At 36.3% G+C, this 26,918-nt stretch overlaps 1 protein-coding gene across 1 annotated transcript; it reads right to left on the reverse strand.

Annotated features, from left to right (window-relative positions):
- Nucleotides 1-1,696: 1,696 nt before the first annotated feature.
- Nucleotides 1,697-26,213, reverse strand: LOC116290411 (uncharacterized). The gene is made up of 41 exons (XM_089036802.1): nucleotides 26,133-26,213; nucleotides 24,917-24,977; nucleotides 24,633-24,664; nucleotides 22,638-23,012; nucleotides 22,148-22,177; nucleotides 21,497-21,865; nucleotides 21,013-21,042; nucleotides 20,360-20,728; nucleotides 19,872-19,985; nucleotides 19,044-19,157; nucleotides 18,856-18,969; nucleotides 18,668-18,781; nucleotides 18,480-18,593; nucleotides 18,296-18,409; nucleotides 16,963-17,337; nucleotides 16,122-16,151; nucleotides 15,173-15,272; nucleotides 14,904-15,130; nucleotides 14,063-14,092; nucleotides 12,845-13,213; nucleotides 12,435-12,464; nucleotides 11,553-11,921; nucleotides 11,104-11,136; nucleotides 10,429-10,542; nucleotides 9,690-9,803; nucleotides 9,089-9,202; nucleotides 8,685-8,798; nucleotides 8,492-8,605; nucleotides 8,304-8,417; nucleotides 8,109-8,222; nucleotides 7,914-8,027; nucleotides 7,725-7,838; nucleotides 7,430-7,543; nucleotides 7,108-7,221; nucleotides 6,493-6,606; nucleotides 6,072-6,188; nucleotides 4,635-4,748; nucleotides 3,589-3,609; nucleotides 3,204-3,215; nucleotides 2,739-2,889; nucleotides 1,697-1,938 (listed from the first exon to the last, which is right to left on the reverse strand). The coding sequence occupies exons 2-41, from the start codon at nucleotides 24,952-24,954 to the stop codon at nucleotides 1,791-1,793; spliced, it is 5,421 nt and encodes a 1,806-aa protein (XP_088892928.1). The 5' UTR covers nucleotides 24,955-24,977; nucleotides 26,133-26,213; the 3' UTR covers nucleotides 1,697-1,790.
- Between the last annotated feature and the right edge of the window lie 705 nt (nucleotides 26,214-26,918).

Genomic DNA, 26,918 nt, shown 5'->3' on the forward strand with positions numbered 1-26,918 from the left:
TAGGTCATCTTGGGCGAATACGGTATAGCTTTTGCATTTTATTTGAAATTGAAAAATACAATTGTGAAAAAGTAGTCATGTGAAGGTCATATGCTTCAACAAGACTTTATTTCGCGTCGTTTGTGTCGTATTCTTCCGTGTTTGCGTTTCATTGCGCGCGGTTTCGAACGCGGCCTATTTCCCATGCCGTCTTATTCATCGGGACATTTCCCTTGAATCATGTTTATTCACTGTCCTACTGGATAGTTAAACAAATGAATTGGCTTTTAGAGCTAGCGTCTACTCAGGATAAGCCTCGTAATATAGAATCGATATTGAGTTAGGTGTCATAGGAAAATTAATTCTGCTCTCGACTCAATGTTTTTAAAATTTATCTTTATTTGCATGAAGTTAATAATTGAATAGCAAAATATTTTCATATGATTTGAGTGATACTTCTTAGTTATATCAAGGTTTTTACAGCTATTTCAAAAAAGGTTGAATACTGAATGCTGCATACTGAATAGTGCATTTCAAGACCGAAGTGTATTGTGGGTCATAGTGACATTATCTAAAGTAGGATTGATAATCATTATTTATTCTATTTTTAGCGTATCCCGTCTGAAACCATATACTAACTACACATATAGAGTTAATTGCTTTATATTTACTTTTCATTTCAAATAAAATAATAAATATTTCACTTTCCTCGTGGCTTCAGCTATTAATCATTTCCTGATCCTTCAACTTCATAGAACTTTTTCCCAAAGATTATCCGTTAATCTACCAAATGGCGTTGCATTGATAATGTCATTTATTCTCAGAAGGTGGTTAAACAAATAAGCCTTTTCATAGTTTAAGAATCGATTCCACTGCGCATACGATTTTATCCCGAATTTCTCTCCTTCTTTTGTTTAATTAAAAACAAAAGAAGGTTTAGACAAAAAATGGTGAGAAATTCGGGATAAAATCGCATGCGCAGTGGAATCGATTCTTAAACTATGAAAAGGCTTATTGCAATTAAAGTTATTCCGAAAAATTCCGATCATACGATGTAGCACACTCTACCATTACCTTAGACGCACTATACTATAACTGGCTCAGTATATAACACAAAAGCTTAATAATAGGCGAGCCCTTAAGTAGCAGCACCTGCCTGGTCCTATAACGTGGCTTAACTTTTGACTCTAACTTGAACGTAAAAGAATAGGACAACTAGTACTCGGGATACAAAAATTAATGAGAAATCATAAAGACCACAAATGTCAGAAAAACGCGTAGAATAGACAACCTTGGCAGCTATGACAAAAGCAAGAACTTGGACTGCTTTAAATATGGTCTAAGCTGATTTACATGAGAAAAAATTATGTTTCCCATGGGGCAAAGACTCAATTGTTGTGCATCATGCCATGCCTGCCATCGCTTGACAGCTAGTGCTACAGAGAAAAGCTTTATGATTGAATTTAAAAAAAACTTTGAATATTTAAAAATAATTTTGAAAATGTCATATGTGAGTAAAGTTGATACTTGGTTCCCTCCTGTGCTTCTAGGGTTTTGTCTCTAGGTTCTACAGTTTTCCTCCTTCAACAAAAATCAACTTCAAATTCCAATTGCATGAAGTGGAAGAAGAGCCACTCCTGCTAGCTGTAGAAACAACTGTTATTTTAATTAAAATAATATAGTTTAATTAAAATAAAATACCATTAAAACTCTCAAATTCGTATTTTTCACATTCATTTATTAGACTTCAAAACAAAGATACACATGGTCTATCGACTCTAAAGAATTAATCCGAGACAAAACCTTTCTTTCTAGTCTAGTTGGTATACAAAGTTCGAACCTGCAGCACCAACACCGACGTAGCATTCCGAACCCTGTGTCCCATGTTTGTCATACTGTACGCTGGCGTCAGGGCCACTCCAACATTCACCGTAGAACTGGATGCCAAAGTATTTGTATCTGCAGTTGAGAAAAATAAATAGATAGAATAACATTAAAGAAAACACAAGCAAACAAGAGCATGTTGAGATAGACACCTAAAATACAGCTTTTAACAGACATTTTTGGTTTATAATTAGGCATAATGTTTTCCCATTTCAGACTATGTATAATTTCCTTGATAATAAGATTCTTTGTTTGAATTGTATCCATATTCATGTATCTTCGAGCTGTGAGTTAGCCGTGCCCCCTGACTCAAAGATAGCCTAAGGTAGTGTTTCAGGTTTCGGACTGTAAGTTAGCCTTGCCTTGACTTTATTCACACCAGACGCTGTCCTAGGGTACAGATAACGTTGAATTCGAACATACCGGTTGAAATTGAAATTAGATAAACGTTGGATTACATATATGGTTGGTACACATCTCAAAATTGTCTGGATGATTAGAGAGACATTCTCCAAAGCCTTAACAACATTGCTTGCACACATGACTTATCTGTTATCGTAGTGCTAAGTTAGTAAGGGGGCCTTCATTTGTTAGCAAATGGGGGATGGGGGGAAAGGGGGGAGAGGGGGGGGGGGGGGGGGGGGGTCAAAACTGTAGGGGGGACGTTTTTTCCAGAAAGTGGTTTGGGGGGCCATCACATATTGAGAAGCTAAGAGAACTATTGCAGGATGATGAAAGGGGGATTATGCAATTGTTGTCTCTACCATGGAGGGGGTTTGGGTGATGTTTGTAAAGCTTTCAGTGTGATTTTGCCTACCCCCATGTGCTAATAAATTAAAACCCCTTAGGTTAGTTAGATGGTTTGTGATACATACCCCAAAGCTTGAACAGCATTGGCACACTTGTCTATAACAGAGGTTTTAATGTCATTCCAATCTATTCCTGGTCTGAGGTTCGCAACAAGTGTAGGGAATGGTCGGTCATCTCCTCCATGATCTTTGTAGCATCCTACACTACTATAATCAGCTAAGCAAAAAACCATGAAAATTAGGGTTAGAAAGTAAAAACATTTGAAAGAAAGTTTAAAGTTGTAAGTCGTTTTATCTTACAAAAAAATCATTTGTCTTTTATATTATTCATAAGTTATGAAAAAAAAAAGGCTAAAATCTTTCTTCTTAGTCTTAAAACGCAAACGTTTTAAATGCTATTAGCATTTTTATTTATTGAATAAATGAAATAATGCTTATAAATATCAGTCATACGACGCAAGACGAATGCAAGCAATCGTAAACGATGCCCATGGTTTATCGACAATTTTATTAACGGATTGTTAAACGTACCTTGTCCGGGTTCTAAACAGATGCAAAAGAAAGAAAAGAAAGTAACGATGAATGAAAAGTAAAAATAAAATAAAAAAAGAATAAATAAAATAAGAAAAGTTAGCATTGCGTCATATCCAGTAAAGAATAAAGCAACACAATATAATAGGACGGTTGCATGATGTCGTCACTTAACTCCCACTACTATACTGCTTCGCGAATTTTCTTTCTTATTTAAATTTGTATTCCCTCATGAGAATAGTAAGACAATTGATGTTAATTAACTGAACAAAAGCAAGTGTGCGAGGGAGTCTGGTAGAAGAGGTCAAAGACGCCATCATGCAAACGTCCAATTGAAATAAGATCGATAAAGCAACATTAATAATTTAATATACAAAGTGCTTACTCTCTGTTGGTTTGCTTGGTTCTAAAAGAAAAAGAGGCAAAATAAGGGTTGATATTATGTTCAAAACAGTCAGACAGTCAGACAGAGTGAACAGAGTTACAATTTGAGAAAGAGGATTTTAGTACAACTTTCATGAAATCGCCGACTGATTTTATAGTATAAGTCAAAGCTTTTTTTGTAACCACTATCGTAAGACACAGCTCTACTATTCTGAAAAATCCTTTGAACTGCTATTTAAAATGTTTTACAGTTAGCTGTATTGGGAATATTACCTATGATCTTCTGATGATAGTGGTCTTTCCATGACCACATGATAGTAGCCATGTTTGATGGCGAGAACAATACGATCGAAGACACAATTGAATTTTGCAATCTAGTTAAGGGCTGCCGACATGGGAATCCTCAATAGCATTATAATATAAAATCCTGCTACGGTATTGAAATATGGAGTTCTATTGATTTTAACAATCATGGAACACTATACCGTATTTAATTTTAAAAGCTCTCGTAAGAGAACGACTATCCTCGATATGACCCTTCACACTTAATGTGACATCTTAAAAGGTAACCTTAACTTTGTCTGTGCATCGTGGCAGCAACGGCGGTGACCATGCAATATTATAGATACATGCTTTCTCCTATCATTGCAAGAAATTAGCCGTTGCTGCACAGATACGGTTAACTTTCAAGATGGCGCATGGAACTGTGAAGGGGACTAATAACAATAACAATAAAAAAAAAAAAAAAAAAAAAAAAAAAAAAAAAAAAAAAATAATAATATTAATAATAATAATAATATTAATAATAATAATATTAATAATAATAATAATATTAATAATAATAATAATATTAATAATAATAATAATATTAATAATAATAATAATATTAATAATAATAATAATATTAATAATAATAATAATATTAATAATAATAATAATAATAAACAAAACACATAATCTCTTACGACCGTCTAGTACATTTCTAGTACGTTTCTATTACTTCCTTATTCTTCGCCATTATTAAGTCCCATGATCATGATGTCCTACCTGATTCGCAATGTTTGCCGGTAAACTCATCTAGACAATGACAGTTGTAGCTTCCTGGTGTATTAATACATTTACCACCATTTTGACATGGATTGATAGCACACTCGTTGACATCTGAAAGAAAAAAAGGGTTTCCTCGTAATTGATGAGTAAAAGTAAAGATGAAGCTGAATTGATATTCTTTATTACAGCTTTTCTGAAGAAGCACTTCTTCCATGTATTTGAAACTAGACAATGTTCAGTTTTGTACTCTAAATACGAGATGTAAAATACGTAAAGTCATGATGATCTGTACAGATAGTGAGATTTAGAAAACGGTTTAAAACTTTAAACTCTTTACAATAAAATAATATATATATATATACACCAAATCGCTAAAACTTTGACAATTTAGCGACATATATACATATATATGTATCCCCTTTTTCCTATTGTCTTTCCTTGAAAATCCAGGTAAGACAATAGAAAAAAGGGGGATACACATATATGTATATATATCGTTAAAGTGTCAAAGTTTTAGGGTTAGGGTTAGGGTTATATATATATATATATATATATATATATATATATATATATATATATATATAAAAGAAAGAAAGATAACTACCCGGAGCTTTTGTCCTTGAATAAGGACTATATCAGTAGGATAGTACAAGAAATGGTTTTAGTGGGGTATTTGGATTAGGGAATTGCCATTTTTCATTAAAAAGGGAGGATTGGTTTCGTTTGATAAAAAATATTGGAAATGTAACCCCCTACCCGTTGTTACATAAACATGACCCATTCCTTGTTTTCCATTCTGTTTATTTTAAGGTATTAGGATACGTTTACGACCACTATGAGCGCAAACTGACTGCAATAACGCGCTGGCTTTATAGTATAACACAAACAAAGTATACATTTTCTGAAAGCTGAGTAAACATAGTTTATGAAGAAATCTTCAAAATACGATTTTTTTAATTGTTGTTCACATTATTGTCCTCGAGGCGAAATTTAACCATGCCTCAATGAAAACGTTAACGGACACGTACATTTTAAGCTCAAAAAGGGTGTCCCAGATTTTTGATATCTGTTTTATATCTCTGGACGATCGAAATGTAGGATCTTTTTACAAGGACAAAGGAGCATTTTGACTCAACCTTATTGCAAGCGACGGGACATTTCCGGCCTTGATAAAGACACCATTTCGATTTGTCTCAATTTTTTGGCTTTTCCAATCAAAAATTGCAAGAAGTTTCACTAACATATGAAAGACAAAAGTTTAAAGTTACGAAATTTCAAAACCAAATTTTTTTGAGCAAATTGTTATTTTTCGTATCCTAATACCAGTACTGTGTGATTGAGATTTTTTGTTTTTGGTTAGCCTACTCTCTTTATCCCCGATAGCAAATGAACGGTCCCTTATCAACACCTTTTATTCTATTTTTATAGCATTACCCTGATCACAATCTTTTCCAGTAAATCCAGCCATACAGGCACAAGTGTATCCTCCAACTTTGTTTGTACATGTTGCTCCATTGTTGCAGGGGTTACCAGAAATGCACTCATCTATATCTAAGGGTACAATTCATATATAGTTAGTGCTAGACTGTTTATTGTGTTATGAAATGCCCCTCTTTCTAACGATTTATAATAATAATAATAATATTTTTATCCATACACTGTAGGATTTAAAGTCAGAAGCCTTCAGGGCCATGTATCCTCCATAACTCTCGAATTTTCTATAAACACGACCTCTATTTACTGACATACTTTGGCGAGAGAACGATACCTTGGCATCGTAAACCACCCCTAGTACTATGCATACTTTTGAAACGTTTTTTTTTTAAACGTTTGAAAATATTAAAATCTAGAATACCATCTTCGCAGTGAACTCCTCGGAAACCATTAACACAGGCGCAGCTGTATCCACCGTTAGTGTTGCTACAAGTACCACCATTTTGACAAGGATCTTTGAGACACTCATTAACATCTGAAGAAGGAATTCACAAACTATTGATATGTATCATATAATTTCGCTTATTATATAAATAACGACTGGATATGAGCAATAGCGCGCTTTGATTGGCTACTGTACTACTAGGCTATCAGCTCACATGTACCATTAGTAGAGAAAATTCAAAATGTCCTCCGACCGATTTACAATACTAAGTGGGAAATCCACCCCCCCCCCCCCCCCCCAATAAAAAATAAAACGCACCGATGGACTGGCCAATAATGGCTTAAAAGTATTTGTTGGAAAGAAAGTCTATCTTTTAAGAAATATTTTTATATAGAAATTTCTACTTTACGAAACCACAACATGGTTGAATTCCATTCGTGCAGCTATCGACATGCTTTTTTGGAAGCGATTCAGTGATTGTCCATATAATGAAAAACATTTTTCCACTCACTCTCGTCGTGCTTGAGATTATAGACAACACGTCCACAACGCTTCGTGGAATAACTGATAACTATACATATGTTAACTTGCCTTTCTCACAGTCTTTTCCTTCGAAACCGATAGTACAGGTACATTTGTAGCTACCATTTGTATTGCTACAGGTGCCACCGTTTTGACACGGATTTCTGAGACACTCATCGATATCTGGAAAAAAAAGTTTGGAAAATGAGCCTTTCTCAAAATTATCTTGGATGCGAGGCTATCACAGAAATACAAATGAAATGTCACAACTGCCATCGAAATTTCTTTTCTGTTTTCACAATAATTGTGAGAAGGGGCCTAGATATATCAGAGATGGATAATGAGCAATTGTAAACTAACGAAAATAAAGAAATAATAATGTTCTAATTGCCTTTTTCGCAGTTCTTTCCTTGAAATCCTGGCCTACATTCGCAAGAGTAGCTACCAGGTTTATTGAGGCAGGAGCCACCATTTCGACATGGGCTTTTAACACATTCATCCACATCTGGAAAAAAAAAAGTTTAATGCGAAAACTACATAACAATGGAATGTTTTTAAAAATCAATTACGTTTTCAAAAACATACACACGGTTGGTTCCCTGGTTTGCAGTTATATTAAAAAGCCCTTTACTTTAGTAATTTTTTACCAACACTTAAGAAATTAATAATAAGACACTGTTGGCTACCTTGTTCACAGTTCTTTCCCTGGTATCCAGTTCTACAGGTGCATGTGTAACCTCCATTGGTATTTTTACAGGAACCACGATTTTGACAGGGGTTTTTCAGACATTCATTCACATCTGAAAAGTGTAACATAGTGTAACACAATTAATATTTTCTTTCCTTGTATACGTTTAAAAAAGCAATTTGTTTACCTAGTTCACAGTTCTTTCCCTGGTATTCTGGTCTACAGGTGCATGTGTAACCACCATTGGTATTTTTACAAGAACCACCATTTTGACAGGGGTTTTTCAGACATTCATTAACATCTGAAAATAGTGAGATGTCACCTCAATATTAGTATGTTATTTTTATTTCTATATATGTTTTTAAAAGTCTGTTAACTGTACCTAGTTCACAGTTCTTTCCCTGGTATTCTGGTCTACAGGTGCACGTGTAACCGCCATTGGTATTCTTACAGGAACCGCCATTTTGGCAGGGGTTTTTCAGACATTCATTCACATCTGAAAAGTGTTAGATATCACCCCAATATTAGTATTTTGTTATTATTTTTATACATGTTTTTAAAAGTCCGTTGACTGTACCTCGTTCACAGTTCTTTCCGTGATATCCCGTTCTACAGGAGCACGTGTAGCTTCCTTTGGTATTCCTACAGGAACCGCCATTTTGACAAGGTCTTTTCAGACATTCATTCACATCTGAAAAGAGTAAGATATCAATCAACTCAAAATTAGTATCTATTTCCTTTTTATAATAACCATTGACTACGTACCTTGTTCACAGTTCTTTCCTTGATATCCCATTCTACAGGAGCACGCGTAGCTTCCTTTGGTATTCCTACAGGAACCGCCATTTTGACAAGGTCTTTTCAGACATTCATTCACATCTGAAAATAGTGAGATGTCACCTCAATATTAGTTTTTTATTTTTATTTTATACATGTTTTTTAAAAGCACGTTGACTACCTTGTTCGCAGTTCTTTCCTTGATATCCTGATCTACAGGAACACGAGTAACCTCCATTGGTGTTCTTACAGGAACCACCATTTTGACATGGGTTTCTTGAACATTCGTTTATGTCTGAATAAATAGAAATCATATTTTGATGTGGTATATTTATAAATATCCTCATCATCATCATTAATAATATAAGTAGTAAACGTGTGCTTAAGTGGTTAAAAAAAAAGCATAGATAAAAACCTAGATTTATATGATGTACCGACCACAGTTGGGACAATATGTTTAATAACCAAATTATTTCAGTACTGCAATTATTATTTCTTCTAATTCCATACATTATTTTTAAATATTACATCATTTGTTGTTATTTATTTTAAATATTTAAACATTTTAAGTAGTAAGAATTAAACCTGTTTCGCAATTTTTTCCAATGAATCCCACAGGACAAAAGCAGAAGTAGCTTCCTGGCCTATTTTGGCAAGATCCACCATTTTGACAAGGCATTCTGCGGCATTCATCAACATCTAGAAGAATTGAACATTACATGTAAAAAAAACGTCCTTTTTCACAAGGATAGCACTTAATAGCACTAATAAACCTGTGGCCATAGTTCCGTGATCAAATTGGAAATTTAGGAGTTGATTTTGCGGAGGGAGGAAAACCGGAGAAACCGGAGACAAATCCTCGAAGCACAGGAGAGAACCAACTAGAAACTCTGCTCACGTACAACACCACCGAACCCGGCCCCGGGACTCGAACTCGTGTCGCATTGATGATAGGCGAGCGCTCTGACTGCTACGCTACCCGTGCTTCCCGTACGTCATTTAAAAACGTCAATCTTCTAAATTTCGTTCTTTACAGAACATTTGAAAGCATAAACTGGTAGTTATTATTGTCCTCTTGCTCAATGTTAATATAGAGACAAAACCACTTTTGACCTTTTACAATTAATTCATCTCGTGTATAGCCTTGGAATGCGCTGTTTATATCTAGTAGTTATGTAATACTTACCTATATCACAATTCTTTCCTTTAAAAGCAGAAGTGCATTGACATCTGTATCCGCCATTGGTGTTGGTGCACGTTGCACCATTTCTGCATGGACTTTTTAAACATTCATTGACATCTGTTTAAAGCAAAGTTGATCACGGTAAGGATCTATTTACGTCCTTAGTGGTTATTTGACGTCCCCCCGATACTAGTTAGTGATGATGATAGAAAGTGCAAAAAGACGGGACAGTCATTTAAAGCCGGAGTCATCCGAGCCACTAGATAGAAAAAATATATACAGGCAATTACAAAGCGAGCACTTTATCTTCAGTTGTTTTAGGACCTCCCACACACGTACAATGCTCCACGAAATGACCCAACCAGGAGGAATTTAAGATTTAACTTTTTCAATTTATGGATACCCTGAAACAACTTCTGGGCTGATCTAAGGCAGGACACAACTAACTCACAGACCTACCGAGAGGACTGAGAGGAAAAGGCTAACTCTCAGATCAAATTGGAATTTAACCACTGCTGTATATTGAGAAAACCCGGAAACCCGGGTAAAACATGTGATACCGAATCAAGGAATCGATACCACACTGGAGATGAGAGACGAGTGCACTACCACTACACCGCCATCGATATGCCATTTAGTACTACTTTAGTTCATTGAGCTCTTCCATCTTATTATCTAGTCGCTGAAATCACTAAGGATTATCCATTATATCCAGAAGGGTAAATAAACATAGAAAGTTTACCTTGATCGCAATTTTTCCCCGTGTATCCCTGAACACACTTGCAGGTGTAGCCATTTCCATTCTGAACGCAATTCCCGCCATTTTTGCAAGGATTAGCGAGACAAGGGTTTGGAACTGGGAAAGATGAAAAGGTTCATTGTAATCAAGGATGAATATAAAATTAAAAACAAACAATTAAATTTATAAGATTACGGATAAAACGCGTAGACTTTTTAAGAACATTTCGCCTCGGCTATAACTTCATCAGAATGATAATGAAAATGTGTGAAACGCGTATATGTAGACAAAGCGTGGGAAGAGGCAATGGGAAATGAAGCAATAAAAGAGTGACATGTCTATTGTTCTCTGGTCGGGTTGTCATGGCAAAGACGGCCAACGTCACTGACTAGTGTTCTTTCTTAATGAGTCTGGTCCAGGTAGAGCTAAGGCGCTTCACACATTTTCATCATCATTTTCATGAAGGCCATCACTAGTTATAGCCGGAACGTCATGTTTTTAAAAAATCTACGCGTTTTATCCGTATAATCCGTATAATGTCTGACTGCGAAAGCATCAAAGCCAAAAAACAACAAAAGCAACAAATAATGCAAATAAAAAACATACAAACAAACAAAAAACGACAACAAATCGAACCAACAAAACCAGAAATTAAAGAATCTTATCTAAAGTGCTCACCTGTTGTAGGAATTGGTGGAGCTGTTGTTGGTGCTGAAATGGGAAAGCATTATTTTATTCAAGGAAACAATAGCATATGTATACTTTTTTCAATTTTTATACATATATTCATGATGAGGGGCGTAGCGAGGTCTCCATCATATTGGGGGAAAGGAACATTTCCCCGCCAAATCTACAGGAATCCCGCATGAATTAATTCATTCTTGGTGCCGAAAGTTAAAGCTTTTTTTTGGGGGGGGGGGGGGGGGGGGGGGGGGGGGATTATAAATGCTGTAGGTCTTAAACTCGTATCAGTTTAAAAGCTTTGCGATTTCAAAACTGATTTCAATACTTGAGTTGTTTAACTTCACCCTTAGCTTTGGGACACTTTGTTAGTAGTCTACAGGAATATGAAACTCAATTGTGTTATGATTAATTATAAATTATACGAATATAATCTGTCTACAAACCTGGTCCACCATTGCCACAATAACGCAAATGGCAGAAAGGTGTCTTATCAAGTTCATACACATAAAATGCTCCACAGTTCCTGACTCGTATGTTGGTATTCCAGTGGCAGCATTTGCCGCTCCACGAAAAGCAAACCCTTCGGCTTACGATTCCTTCTGCTTGAGAAGGATGCGATCCTTCCATCCATCCAGAAGCATGGGTACCACAGCGATTTTTGGACACGCAAGACGAAGCCATGGCTGAGCCAGCAGCGCCGCTAAAACGATACCATTTCTTGGTAAAACGGTCTTTATCACATTTTAGTACATGTTTGGAAATGAATCCTTGTGCCCGGTCACCCTCTTTGAGTACCGCGTAGCTTCTACATTCTGTTGTAATAAAAGGAACGAATTATTACAACGAACATAAAAGGCCAGTTTGTTATATACTGTCGGAATGTTACAAGAACTAAAACTAATGAACACACAAAACAACAATAACAACAACACAAAACTAACAAAAAAAGCCAACAAAATGACAAACAAGAAACAGAAAATGACAAGTGAACAGCTTGTATAGTAGTGATAACTAGTAGAACTAGCGTGGACTGCGTCGGTGTTTCTGAATAAAACAGTAGGAACTTGTAGATAAATTGCATCACCTTAAATAGCTTTGTGAAACTGACGTTTCGGATGTTAGTCCTTCGTCGGAGTAAGTCACTTACTCCGACAGAGGGACTAACGTCCGAAACGTCAGTTTCACAAAGCTTTTTACGGTGATCCAATTTATCTACAAATTCCTACAGCTTATATAGTATATGGCTGAATCGTTCTCTTTATCAAATGTGCATGCTTGGGCTCTAGAAATTGGGGTCCGTATGTATGAAAGACATTACGTCATACCTTGTGGAACTGGAGGTTGAACTGTAGGTGCTAAAACATTAATAATAAAAAAAAAAGTAATCAGGATAAGAATGCATTAAAATCAGCTCCCGAGTTAATGTATCAATGAGATAAGTGTCTCTCATGAAGACAATTGAAACTCAAATCCAGGTATTTTTAGTGCAAAAAAATTACATTGCTCGCTGCAATAGACACTTCTAGAGAATCATGCAATACTAAAAAAATCACCCTTTTCTCGATAGAGTTTGTGGTATTTCTTTTGTATTCCCATGTTAGCCTATCATTAAAGACAATTGAGAAGAGTAAATTGGATTGAATTCAATCAGATTGAACTTGCCGACACATCAAACAGCAACAGGTATTTCACGGCAAAAAAACCTATTATTTTTCTATATAGGTAACTTTAATACCTGGTCCAGCGCTGCCACAGTATCTCAGATGACAGTGTGGTGGTTTATCCAGCTCGTACACGTAGAATCCACCACAGTTCTTTACGCGAATGTTGTTTTTCCAGTGACAACAGTTGTTGCTCCAGTGATAACAGACTCTTCGTGTAACGATCCCCTGTTCTTGAGTGGGATGAACACCTTGCATCCATCCTGTAGCATGGGTACCACAGTGGTTCTTAGCAACACAAGTGGTTGGTAAAGCGGATCCAGCAGCACCAGAGAAGCGATACCATTTCTTGGTAAGATCATTCCTATCACATTCGAGTACATGTTTTGAGGAAAATCCTTTTGCTCGGTCAGCTTGGTTGAGTACGGTATAGCTTTTGCATTCTATTTGAAATAATAATAAAAAAAAAGGTCAAAAAGGTCAAAATGGTGGAAGCCGGTTCAGTAGAAATCACCTCAACAAAAGTCTAAACGGAAGTGAGATTTTCATCTTGCAGTGTTCCTTAAGTTGTCGTACTCTACACGCGGATTAATCTTTAACTTTTAGTTCTTAAAGAAATGCAACAAGTAAATGGTTTTACGCCAATCACCATTCTATCAGTGAATGAATGAATGAATGAATTAACTTTATTTATCCACGGTAAACGACTCAGTAACACTGCTTTTCAGGCGAGCCGTGCTGGAATTTAAGCAATAAATACAAATAAAGAATATAAAACTATCTTTTTATATATGTAACAATATATAATTATATATGCTATCTACCTATATGCTAATAATGTATCCTAATTACATGTAAAAATGTAAAATAAACATGTTCATTTATAGAACTAATTATTTAAGGGTGCTATTGCATGTTTTTTGCTGCAGAGCTCTATTGAAGGATTCCAAAGTATCGAGCTCCTCGCATTTCGTTGGGCACCTCATTCCAGGCAATAGCACCATGGTAGGAGAAGGAGCGTTTCATAAAATTGGTTTTTGGCATGGAAGGCTGAAAATCAAACTCGCTTCCTCTCTAATTGTAGCTATGAATATCAGATGTCATTTCAAGCAGGCTTTGTAGATGGTTTGGTGCCTGTTTATGAAAGATTTTATACATCATAGCTACAATTGAAGATTATGTCCTAAAATGTTCTATAAATCTTTCTTTTAATCTTTTAATAACGAAATACAGATTATGTAAATGTAATTATGATGTAAGGTTTTATATCTGCTTTAGATAAAATGCCTTACCTTGTGATGCTGGTGGTTGAACTGTTGGAGCTGAAATTAAGTTTAACAGAATGGTCAATGACTTTGTTATGAAGAAGCAATAGAAATGCATATTCTAACGAGATGAAGTGCAAATTTCTTATGCCGCTGTGTTGAGCATTGCCTGGACCTCGCTTGATTTCACTTTGCATCATTTCTTGTCTCATGCAGAATGTTCATGAATCACAAGTTTTGAATAGTTTTCGTTCTTACTGACTGCAAATAGTGGTCAGTGTTTAGCCACCATTCGCATGAGATAAAATGATAAAAAGACCAATTGAAATACAGCATGCAATATAAGAAGGAATCAGTTGGTTGGTTAACACTCGAAGGTATCACCATTAAGTTAGAGAATGTAAAGCTGTTTCTTTCAACATTCAAAAAAACTCAGTATAATACCACTTCCCGTATATTTTCTTAGTGCCCAGTGTAATAGAATCTAATAGTTGTCAAGTGTCAATGGAATAATAATTTGTCAAGTGAAATGGCATCTGATTTGTCAAGTGTCAATGGCATCATGTTTGTCCAGTGAAATGGAATCAAATTTGTCAAGTGAAAAGGAATCTGCTTTGCCCACGATGTAATTTGTAATGGAATCTAACATTGTATTTAATTGTCAGTATATAAGTGAATAAGAAGGGCACAAACACCGTGTAAGAAAGCTTTTAACTATGCTGAAGTTTCTAAATTTAGTCCTTCTTCTACTACTACGAAGGACTAACGTCCGAAACGTCCAGTTTATTCACTCGTATTCATCCCAATTTAAACAATTCGACGAAAGAAATCATGTTTATCAATTTGTGTTGTAATGCATCATGCATACCTGGTCCAGCGCTGCCACAGTATCGCAGATGACAGTGTGGTGGTTTATCCAGCTCGTACACGTAGAATCCACCACAGTTCCTCACACGGATGTTGTTTTTCCAGTGACAGCAGTTATTGCTCCAGTGATAACAGACTCTTCGTGTAACGATCCCCTGTGCTTGAGTGGGATGAACGCCTTGCATCCATCCAGGAGCATGGGTACCACAGTGGTTCTTGTCAACGCAAGTGGTTGGTAAAGCGGATCCAGCAGCACCAAAGAATCAATACCATTTCTTGGTAAGATCGTTCCTATCACATTTGAGTACATGTTTTGAGGAAAATCCTTTTGCTCGGTCAGCTTGGTTGAGTACGGTATAGCTTTTGCATTCTATTTGAAATAATAATAAAAAAAAAGGTCAAAAAGGTCAAAATGGTGGAAGCCGGTTCAGTAGAAATCACCTCAACAAAAGTCTAAACGGAAGTGAGATTTTCATCTTGCAGTGTTCCTTAAGTTGTCGTACTCTACACGCGGATTAATCTTTAACTTTTAGTTCTTAAAGAAATGCAACAAGTAAATGGTTTTACGCCAATCACCATTCTATCAGTGAATGAATGAATGAATGAATTAACTTTATTTATCCACGGTAAACGACTCAGTAACACTGCTTTTCAGGCGAGCCGTGCTGGAATTTAAGCAATAAATACAAATAAAGAATATAAAACTATCTTTTTATATATGTAACAATATATAATTATATATGCTATCTACCTATATGCTAATAATGTATCCTAATTACATGTAAAAATGTAAAATAAACATGTTCATTTATAGAACTAATTATTTAAGGGTGCTATTGCATGTTTTTTGCTGCAGAGCTCTATTGAAGGATTCCAAAGTATCGAGCTCCTCGCATTTCGTTGGGCACCTCATTCCAGGCAATAGCACCATGGTAGGAGAAGGAGCGTTTCATAAAATTGGTTTTTGGCATGGAAGGCTGAAAATCAAACTCGCTTCCTCTCTAATTGTAGCTATGAATATCAGATGTCATTTCAAGCAGGCTTTGTAGATGGTTTGGTGCCTGTTTATGAAAGATTTTATACATCATAGCTACAATTGAAGATTATGTCCTAAAATGTTCTATAAATCTTTCTTTTAATCTTTTAATAACGAAATACAGATTATGTAAATGTAATTATGATGTAAGGTTTTATATCTGCTTTAGATAAAATACCTTACCTTGTGATGCTGGTGGTTGAACTGTTGGAGCTGAAATTAAGTTTAACAGAATGGTCAATGACTTTGTTATGAAGAAGCAATAGAAATGCATATTCTAACGAGATGAAGTGCAAATTTCTTATGCCGCTGTGTTGAGCATTGCCTGGACCTCGCTTGATTTCACTTTGCATCATTTCTTGTCTCATGCAGAATGTTCATGAATCACAAGTTTTGAATAGTTTTCGTTCTTACTGACTGCAAATAGTGGTCAGTGTTTAGCCACCATTCGCATGAGATAAAATGATAAAAAGACCAATTGAAATACAGCATGCAATATAAGAAGGAATCAGTTGGTTGGTTAACACTCGAAGGTATCACCATTAAGTTAGAGAATGTAAAGCTGTTTCTTTCAACATTCAAAAAAACTCAGTATAATACCACTTCCCGTATATTTTCTTAGTGCCCAGTGTAATAGAATCTAATAGTTGTCAAGTGTCAATGGAATAATAATTTGTCAAGTGAAATGGCATCTGATTTGTCAAGTGTCAATGGCATCATGTTTGTCCAGTGAAATGGAATCAAATTTGTCAAGTGAAAAGGAATCTGCTTTGCCCACGATGTAATTTGTAATGGAATCTAACATTGTATTTAATTGTCAGTATATAAGTGAATAAGAAGGGCACAAACACCGTGTAAGAAAGCTTTTAACTATGCTGAAGTTTCTAAATTTAGTCCTTCTTCTACTACTACGAAGGACTAACGTCCGAAACGTCCAGTTTATTCACTCGTATTCATCCCAATTTAAACAATTCGACGAAAGAAATCATGTTTATCAATTTGTGTTGTAATGCATCATGCATACCTGGTCCAGCGCTGCCACAGTATCGCAGATGACAGTGTGGTGGTTTATCCAGCTCGTACACGTAGAATCCACCACAGTTCCTCACACGGATGTTGTTTTTCCAGTGACAACAGTTGTTGCTCCAGTGATAACAGACTCTTCGTGTAACGATCCCCTGTGCTTGAGTGGGATGCACGCCTTGCATCCATCCAGGAGCATGGGTACCACAGTGGTTCTTAGCAACACAAGTGGTTGGTAAAGCGGATCCAGCAGCACCAGAGAAGCGATACCATTTCTTGGTAAGATCGTTCCTATCACATTTGAGTACATGTTTTGAGGAAAATCCTTTTGCTCGGTCAGCTTGGTTGAGTACGGTATATCCGCTACATCCTGAAACTGAAGAAAGAAAAAAGAAGTTATATTATATATTACATAACATAAATGATATAAGCTTCAATCAATTAATGTATATACACTTGATTGCAAAAAGGTTGTAGTATACATTTATACATATATCTAATGAGATGCAAGATATAAAATGAGATGCAAAACTTAAAAAGTAACTTATTTGTTCTTCATTATCTTCTATTACATCGGAGACATAAGTATTGCACGAAGTCAAGTTAAAAAAGTGTTTTCCACAAAATGTAGTGGCTATGCAATCGTATTTAAGCATGTTTTACGCACTGCATCTCATGTGATGTCTTGTCTTGCATCTCATTAGGTATTTGTACAAATGTATGCTACAATATATATATATATATATATAGACCGGATCGCTAAAAAATTGACATTCATTGATATATATTTATGTATATGTGTCCCCTTTTTTCTATTGTATTTTCACAATTCTTTTGTACCGCTGGGAGGCCAGGAAAACAAAGGACCATGAAATAGTCAGTAGCCTAAGTGTATATAAAATATACATTCCTCACACTTTATCATACTTTTACCAACCAGGTGCTCTGACGAAAATCGATTAGCCAATCAGATTGCTAATCGCGTTCGCTGAAAAGGAATCAATCCCAATAGACCTTTGCGCGCCTCGAGAAGCAAACAAAACAAAACAAAACAAAACAAAATGGCGTCTTTCACGGCAATGTTTTGTCCAGGACTTTAGGCGCGCGGTCATGTTAGGGATTGATTCTTTTTCAAGTCAGAAAATTATGCATTGCGCGCTTTCCGAGTTCGCCTGGAAGTATAGTAGTGTATAGGTATATAAACATTATCGTACTTAGTAAGAGTATGTCAAAATTATCAAAGTGTGAGGCATGTAAGTCGAGAAAACACAAAAATAGGAATAAATAATATATTATTCATAAATATATATCTATAATTATAGCCCTTTGATTACCTTGTTCACAGTTCTTCCCCTGATATCCTGTTCTACAGGAGCACGTGTAGCCTCCTTTGGTATTCCTACAGGAACCGCCATTTCTGCAGGGGTTTTTCAGACATTCATTCACATCTTAAAAGCGCAAGATATCAACTCAAAATTAGCATTAATTTCTTCTTTATAATAACCTCTGACTACGTACCTTGTTCACAGTTCTTTCCCTGATATCCTGTTCTACAGGTGCAAGTGTAACTTCCTTTGGTATTCCTACAGGAACCGCCATTTTGACAAGGTCTTTTCAGACATTCATTCACAACTGAAAAGAGTAAGATATCAATCAACTCAAAATTAGTATCTATTTCCTTTTTATAATAACCTCTGACTACGTACCTTGTTCACAGTTCTTTCCCTGATATCCTGTTCTACAGGTGCAAGTGTAACTTCCTTTGGTATTCCTACAGGAACCGCCATTTTGACAAGGTCTTTTCAGACATTCATTCACAACTGAAAAGAGTAAGATATCAATCAACTCAAAATTAGTATCTATTTCCTTTTTATAATAACCTCTGACTACGTACCTTGTTCACAGTTCTTTCCCTGATATCCCGTTCTACAGGAGCACGTGTAGCTTCCTTTAGTATTCCTACAGGAACCGCCATTTTGACAAGGTCTTTTCAGACATTCATTCACATCTAAAAAGAGTAAGATATCAATCAACTCAAAATTAGTATTTATTTCCTTTTTATAATAACCATTGACTACGTACCTTGTTCACAGTTCTTTCCCTGATATCCCGTTCTACAGGAGCACGTGTAGCTTCCTTTAGTATTCCTACAGGAACCGCCATTTTGACAAGGTCTTTTCAGACATTCATTCACATCTGAAAAAAGTAAGATATCAACTCAATTTTCATTTTTTATTTATTTTTAATGTAGTATTTTAACGACCAACTAGCAGATCAAAAGCTGGAGCAAACTCTGGGGCTAATGTAAGTCAGGGTGCGGCCAACTTCAGTCCAACTCTGATCGAAATAAACTCTAGGCTGAACTAAGTAAGCGCATTGCTAAACTTCTGAATGACAATGGATTGCACCTTAAAACAACCTCTGGGATGATATAAGCTGTTAGAACCCAGCTACCTCACAGATCAAACCATGAAGCAACCTTTGGACTTATATAAGTCAGGGCACGGCTAACTCACAGAACAAACCCTTAAACAACCTCAGGGCTGATCTAATTCAGGGCACGACTAACTCTCAGATCGAACCCTGAAACAACCTCTGGGCTGATCTAAGTCAAAGCACGGCCTACTTACAGATTGAACCCTGAAACCTCTGGGATCATGTAAGTCAAGGCAACGTGACAGAGAAAAAACCTCGGTGTAAGGCAGAGACGTTTACGAACTCTTCCTACATGTGATTCTGACCAGAAATCAACAAAGTGATCCCCTAAAGATTATTGAACTACGCTGCTTTGGTGAAACCCATATTATTAATTTTTATTCCCTTGTTGATCTCGCTCATTTTATTATGTGCTCGCAGAAATGCCTTTTTATGTAAATCATTGCCCCCGAAAAAACGAGTATAAAAGTTTACCTTGTTCGCAGTTTTTGCCCGTGTATCCCTGAACGCAAGTGCAGGTATATCCATTTCCATTCTGAACGCATTTTCCGCTATTTTTGCAGGGCTTGGCGAGGCAAGGATTTGGAGCTGCAAAATATGAAGCGGTTCATTATAATTAGGTGTGGATATGAAATTAAAAACCAACAAATAGAAACAATAAAATCAGAAATTAAAAAATTTTAACTAAAGTGCTCTCCTATTCGTTTCAAAACAAGCATTAATATTTGTATAGTGTTATGATTTTACGCGTTCGCGTTTTCTCAAATAAATGATCTTATTTTCATTGTACAAGGTCGGGCTTTTTTCTTGAGAAGTTTAGGATTTCGATGAGGGTATTCGAAAGCTTTCTTAAAGATAAGTTGGAGCGATGGGGCGAGAAATGGCTCAAAACTGTTTGCAGCTGATCTCCTACGAAACTTTCTCCCGGGCATTATAAAAATTGGTTAATATAAGTTTAGTACCTGGTCCACCGCTGCCACAGTATCGCAGATGACAGTGTGGTGGTTTATCCAGCTCATACACGTAGAATCCACCACAGTTCCTCACACGGATGTTGTTGTTCCAGTGACAACAGTTGTTGCTCCAGTGATAACAGACTCTTCGTGTAACGATCCCCTGTGCTTGAGTGGGATGAACGCCTTGCATCCATCCTGTAGCATGGGTACCACAGTGGTTCTTAGCAACACAAGTGGTTGGTAAAGCGGATCCAGCAGCACCAGAGAAGCGATACCATTTCTTGGTAAGATCGTTCCTATCACATTTGAGTACATGTTTTGATGAGAATCCTTTTGCTCGGTCGGCTTGGTTGAGTACGGTATAGCTTTTGCATTCTATTTGAAATTGAAAAAAAAAAAAAAAAAAAAGGTCAAAAAGGTTTATAGAATCACCCCAATAAACTTCTAAACGGAAGTGAGATATTTATCTTGCAATGTTGCTATAAGTTGTTGTACTCTACACGGTTTATATAGGTGACTTAATTTCTTTAAAAAGCCCAAGTAAATGCTTTTACGACAATCACTATTCTTTAAATCAAATTTTGTAATAACGAAATACAGATGATGTAAATGTAATTATGATGTAAGGTTGTATATATACTCTAGATAAAATACCTTACCTTGTGATGCTGGTGGTTGAACTGTTGGAGCTGAAATTAAGTTTAACAGAATGGTCAATGACTTTGTTATGAAGAAGCAATAGAAATGCATATTCTAACGAGATGAAGTGCAAACTTCTTATGCCGCTGAGTTGAGCATTGCCAGGACCTCGCTTGATTTCACTATGCATCATTTCTTGTCTCATGCACCGTGCAATATTCATCACCTGAATCGCAAGTGCTCTCCTACTTGATTCAAAAAAAAAGCAGTAATATTTGTATAGCATTGTGATTTCAAGTGTTTTGTCAAATAAATGATCTTATTTTCACTGTACAAGGTCGTGTTTTTTTAAAGAATTTTAGGATTTCGATGAGGGTATTCGAAAGCTCCTTTAAAAATAAGTTGGAGCGATGGGGCGAGAAATGACTTTAAAATGTTTGCAGCTGATCTCCTACGAAACTTTCTCCCGGGCATTATAAAAATTGGTTAATATAAGTTTAGTACCTGGTCCACCGCTGCCACAGTATCGCAGATGACAGTGTGGTGGTTTATCAAGCTCGTACACGTAGAATCCACCACAGTTCCTCACACGAATGTTGTTGTTCCAGTGACAACAGTTGTTGCTCCAGTGATAACAGACTCTTCGTGTAACGATCCCCTGTGCTTGAGTGGGATGAACGCCTTGCATCCATCCTGTAGCATGGGTACCACAGTGGTTCTTAGCAACACAAGTAGTTGGTAAAGCGGATCCAGCAGCACCAGAGAAGCGATACCATTTCTTGGTAAGATCGTTCCTATCACATTTGAGAACACTTTTTGATGAGAATCCTTTTGCTCGGTCGGCTTGGTTGAGTACGGTATAGCTTTTGCATTCTATTTGAAATTGAAAAAAAAAAAAAAAAAAGGTCAAAAAGGTTTATAGAATCACCCCAATAAACTTCTAAACGGAAGTGAGATATTTATCTTGCAATGTTGCTATAAGTTGTTGTACTCTACACGGTTTATATAGGTGACTTAATTTCTTTAAAAAGCCCAAGTAAATGCTTTTACGACAATCACTATTCTTTAAATCAAATTTTGTAATAACGAAATACAGATGATGTAAATGTAATTATGATGTAAGGTTGTATATATACTCTAGATAAAATACCTTACCTTGTGATGCTGGTGGTTGAACTGTTGGAGCTGAAATTAAGTTTAACAGAATGGTCAATGACTTTGTTATGAAGAAGCAATAGAAATGCATATTCTAACGAGATGAAGTGCAAACTTCTTATGCCGCTGTGTTGAGCATTGCCAGGACCTCGCTTGATTTCACTATGCATCATTTCTTGTCTCATGCACCGTGCAATATTCATCACCTGAATCGCAAGTGCTCTCCTACTTGATTCAAAAAAAAAAGCAGTAATATTTGTATAGCACTGTGATTTCAAGTGTTTTGTCAAGTAAATGATTTTATTTTTACTATGCAAGGGCGCGTTTTTTTCTTGAGAATTTTAGGATTTCGGTGAGGGTATTCGAAAGCTCTTTGAAAGATAAGTTGGAACGATGGGCCGAGAAATGGTTGAAAAATATTTGCAGGTGCAGATCTCCTACGAAACTTTCTCCCGGGCAATGTAATAATTGGTTAATATAAATTTAGTACCTGGTCCACCGCTGCCACAGTATCGCAGATGACAGTGTGGTGGTTTATCCAGCTCGTACACGTAGAATCCACCACAGTTCCTTACACGAATGTTGTTGTTCCAGTGACAGCAGTTGTTGCTCCAGTGATAACAGACTCTTCGTGTAACGATCCCCTGTGCTTGAGTTGGATGCACGCCTTGCATCCATCCTGTAGCATGGGTACCACATCGGTTCTTATCAACACAAGTGGTTGGTAGAGCGGATCCAGCAGCACCAGAGAAGCGATACCATTTCTTGGTAAGATCGTTCCTATCGCATTTGAGAACATGTTTTCCGGAATAATCTCTGGCTCGGTCAGCTTGATTGAGGACGGTATAACTGCTACATTCTGAAGCTAAATAAAGTGATATATATATTTATTATATAACAAGTGTCAAAGTTCAATTTTCCTCAATTTCTATTGGTCGAGAGTGTGTCACGTGAACGTGAAGAAATTCCACTGTTTCCTGGCGACCATTCTGGGAGGGGAATAACCGGAAGTTACGTGATTGAAAAAATATAAAAACCGGAAACCAGAAAGCAACACATTTGAGCGCGCGTTTGCAAAATTCATTCACACGTTTTCTTTCACGAAACATCAGATTAAACATGGAATCTTCGCGACTTTATTGTTCTCTTTGACACTTGACTCCGCCTCGGGAAACATCAGCGGTCTTGGGACCACAAAACATACTGTTTCCCTCGGTCCCAGTAAATAAGGGTTAAATATACGCTTGATTGCAGAAAGGTTGTAGTGTACATTTATACAGATACCTAATGAGATGCAAAATATCAAATGAGATGCAGAAAGTAAAACATCCCTAAATACGATTGCTGAGCCACTAGATTTTGTGGAAAAAACTTTTTTAGCTTGACCTTGAGCAATACTTATGTCTCTGTTGTATAATAGAAGAGAAATAAGACCAAATAAATTACTTTTTATGTTCTGCATCTCATTTGACATCCTGCATCTCATTAGATATATTTATAAATGTACGCTACAACCTTTTTGCATTATGCAGAAATTTTGATCCAACCAAGTATATAGTATATAAGTATATCGGGTGCATTATGGGTAATGTACTCGCGGGATTCAAAGGTAAGTAACCAAGCGTTGCCTGGCGTTTTGTAAACAAACTCCGCTTGTTCCAACCAGAAAAAGAATTTTCACCCTGACTAGGACTCGACAGTGGGCGTTATTTTCAATATGAACCGCTGTCTATTTTACGCAATTTTGATTAATACGAACGGCTTTAGTGCAATGATGATTAATATTCCAACTTTCACTCTCGTGAGTGAACTTGTTTTGCATAAAATAGCAAAGCTTTTAATAGCTTGAGTCAAAAGAGAGAGAGAGAAAAAAAAGAAAAAGTAACCACAAAGAATCACTAAGTTATCAGAGGAGAATGGAAGAATATGCCTCTCTTAAGTAAGAACAACCTCTGTTTATCTAGAAATTATATTCAGCCTGTTCATCAACTGAGATTTGACTGAGTTGATGCTCACATAGTTCCCGCCTCTTGACTTTAGCGCTGTTCATAAACAACACTCGGTAGGCCAGCCAACGCTTTGGTACTTAGCTTTGAATCCCGCTGGTATATTACCCATAATGCACCCGATATAGTTATATACTATATACTTGGTTGGATCAGAATTTCTGCATATCGCTGCATATATGAAATAAAACGTCGCAATTTTTTTCTCTAGAGTGATATTCCTCTGTTTAAGGGTTGTGCGTGAGAACATATGTTCTCAAGAGAATGACAAGCGGTCTAATTAACAAATCAAAGTCAGTTTTCTATAAATCTGTAACGTAATCGAACATGAAATGACGTCAAAAATGATCCAAACTCAAGTGAAACCACGAGCGCAGCGAGAAATTTCTAAGTTATGGTAAAAATATATTTTGGAGACATTATTATGATCAAGCAAAAAAGGTCCATTGGGTTTTTAAATAAGTATATGTATAACTAACCTGCCAAGACTCCTTGAAATTCTATTAGCTTCCTGCACTCATCAGTAAAAAAACAAAAACATTATTGCTTTATGAGTAATATAGCCTTCTTGATCTTGGAATGAGCTATAGCTTTCCTTTAGCTTAGACATGCAATATTAAGCTATTACATGGTTGAGAAAAACCCTCGGTCGAGTTGGCATAAAAGTGGATTTTAAGGCTTTTTTGTAGAATAGAGAAAGAGTGCTGATCGTCACTAACTGATAATGCGCCAGTATTAGCATTAGAAAAAAGTGCATACTTACGTCATAAGAATGACAACTGTCACAAAGTACAAAGCCATGATGGTTTTGCTTGATGGCGTTACTAAAGGTAAGGCAAAAGTACGAAAAAAGAAAGATGGTAAGTAAGTAACTATAAGCTCAATAGGCAACTTGCATTAAGAGGTCACGTGATCAAATCCGCCATTGTGGCTGGCATTCTGCAGGATTGTAGCTATACGACAGGGTTTTCCGCGCTCCGTTCAGTGATAAAGCAATTAGGAAACACCGTAAGCACTCAAGAAGTGTTAAATAGTAGTCTGTATTATTATTCCACGACTTTCATGTAAAGCAGTTGTATAAATGATGGAATATCCTGGTTAAATAAAGTGCATCATCATCATCAAGTCATCTCTCTCTTTTTCCAGCTGTTGGGCCCGATACAAAGGCGGCCAGCACAAAGTTGCGGCACTGTACTTTGTCGCACAGAACAGCCTCACTGCCTCCTTGAAACGAAGCTCGTCACTTCTTCATTAATTCTAGTTTTTGATTGTTTTCATGATAACGATTGAGAGTATCTAGAAAAGTGACTTTTCCGATTTTGCTTGAATGACCACAAACCATGGCCCGAAGTCGAGGTTGAGCTTGATCATGTGTTCATAAATCTACTGTATTTTACCAAGCTCTTCCTCGACTTGAAACCATTGTTTCGTGTGGTCATTCAAGCGATTTCGGGAAAGGGCTATTCAAAAACGCTCATTTTCGAGAATAATTTGTATCATGTCACCAAACATGGGCGTCTGTTCCATAATAAAGGTGTGTTTTTTTTCAAAAAAACCTTTTCATTATATTTTTCTTTTGATGGCGCTTTACTACATTTTTCAAACTCGCTTCCAAAACGAAATTCTACCAGATCAAAGCGAATTTCAACTGCTAAAACCGGTAACAAATGTAAAATACGTTTACTAAGAACAAGAAATTGAAAATGACTTATGAAATAAGACAGTAATGATGAAAAGGTAAATTATACACCGTGAAAAGATGTGAAAAAACTTACTGACGTTTCGGATGCTAGTCCTTCGTCGGAGGACTAGCGTCCGAAACGTCAGTAAGTTTTTTCATCTTTTCACGGTGTATAATTTACCTTTTCATCATTACTGTTTCATTAGAAACACCGACGCAGCTCACACTAGTTTTTAGCTAGTTATATCTTCTTATGAAATAAGATATAATTTAATAGGATATATGTATGTTATCTTACCCTAACGCCAGAAGTCGACCCCTCGGTGGCTTATAGTGCTTAAGTGGGCTCTTCAGAGGACCACCTCTATTTATCAGAGATACAATCTGACACCTTAACAACTAGAGTTAATTCGATTTAGGTGAGGGTTTATTTAGGAAGGTGCTCCGTTAAATAAATATCAATCAAAATAACAATTATCTAGGTTCTGTATTTAAACAGCTTCCCTCTGTAAAACCAATACCGGTTTTATTCAACGAATTGGTAATGAAATATTTTTCGTGTATCGCAACTGACCTTATTTCTAAGTTGATTATATTCTATTCAGGCTTACATTAATCATTAAAAGTAAATTGCATTTTACCTTCATCTTTCCTACACTCGTTCCTAATTTTGTTTTTCTTTCGTTTCTAGATCTCTCTTCTTTCTTTTTCAATTTTTCTTTATTTGTTTTCTTTCGGTTTCTTTTCGTTTCTCATCTTCTTTTCTCCTTCCTCTTCTCCTCATTTTATTGCCTATCCATCTTCTTCTTCTTCTTTTTTTTTTTTCTTAACTTTTTTATTGATATTCTTATTTTCTTCTGCGGCTTTTCTTCTATGTGTTCCCCACATTCGACTGTCCTTTTTTCATGCCCGCAGTAAGAAAATACATTTTATTTTTAAATTGCTATATTAACCAGATTAATAAACAAACTGAGCTTCTTTATTAGTGTGGTCAAAAAAACTGTGGATTATATTAACTGTTTACTTATATTTTTTTGTTCTTTGGTGACATAATGCTCTGTTTATCGAATGCAATTATCTCTGA

Source organism: Actinia tenebrosa, unplaced genomic scaffold (genome assembly GCF_029948245.1).
Source record: "Actinia tenebrosa isolate PJP-AT-01 unplaced genomic scaffold, QUT_ActTen_1.0 PGA_scaffold4__44_contigs__length_22323623, whole genome shotgun sequence".
In the NCBI taxonomy this organism is placed as follows: domain Eukaryota; kingdom Metazoa; phylum Cnidaria; class Anthozoa; order Actiniaria; family Actiniidae; genus Actinia; species Actinia tenebrosa.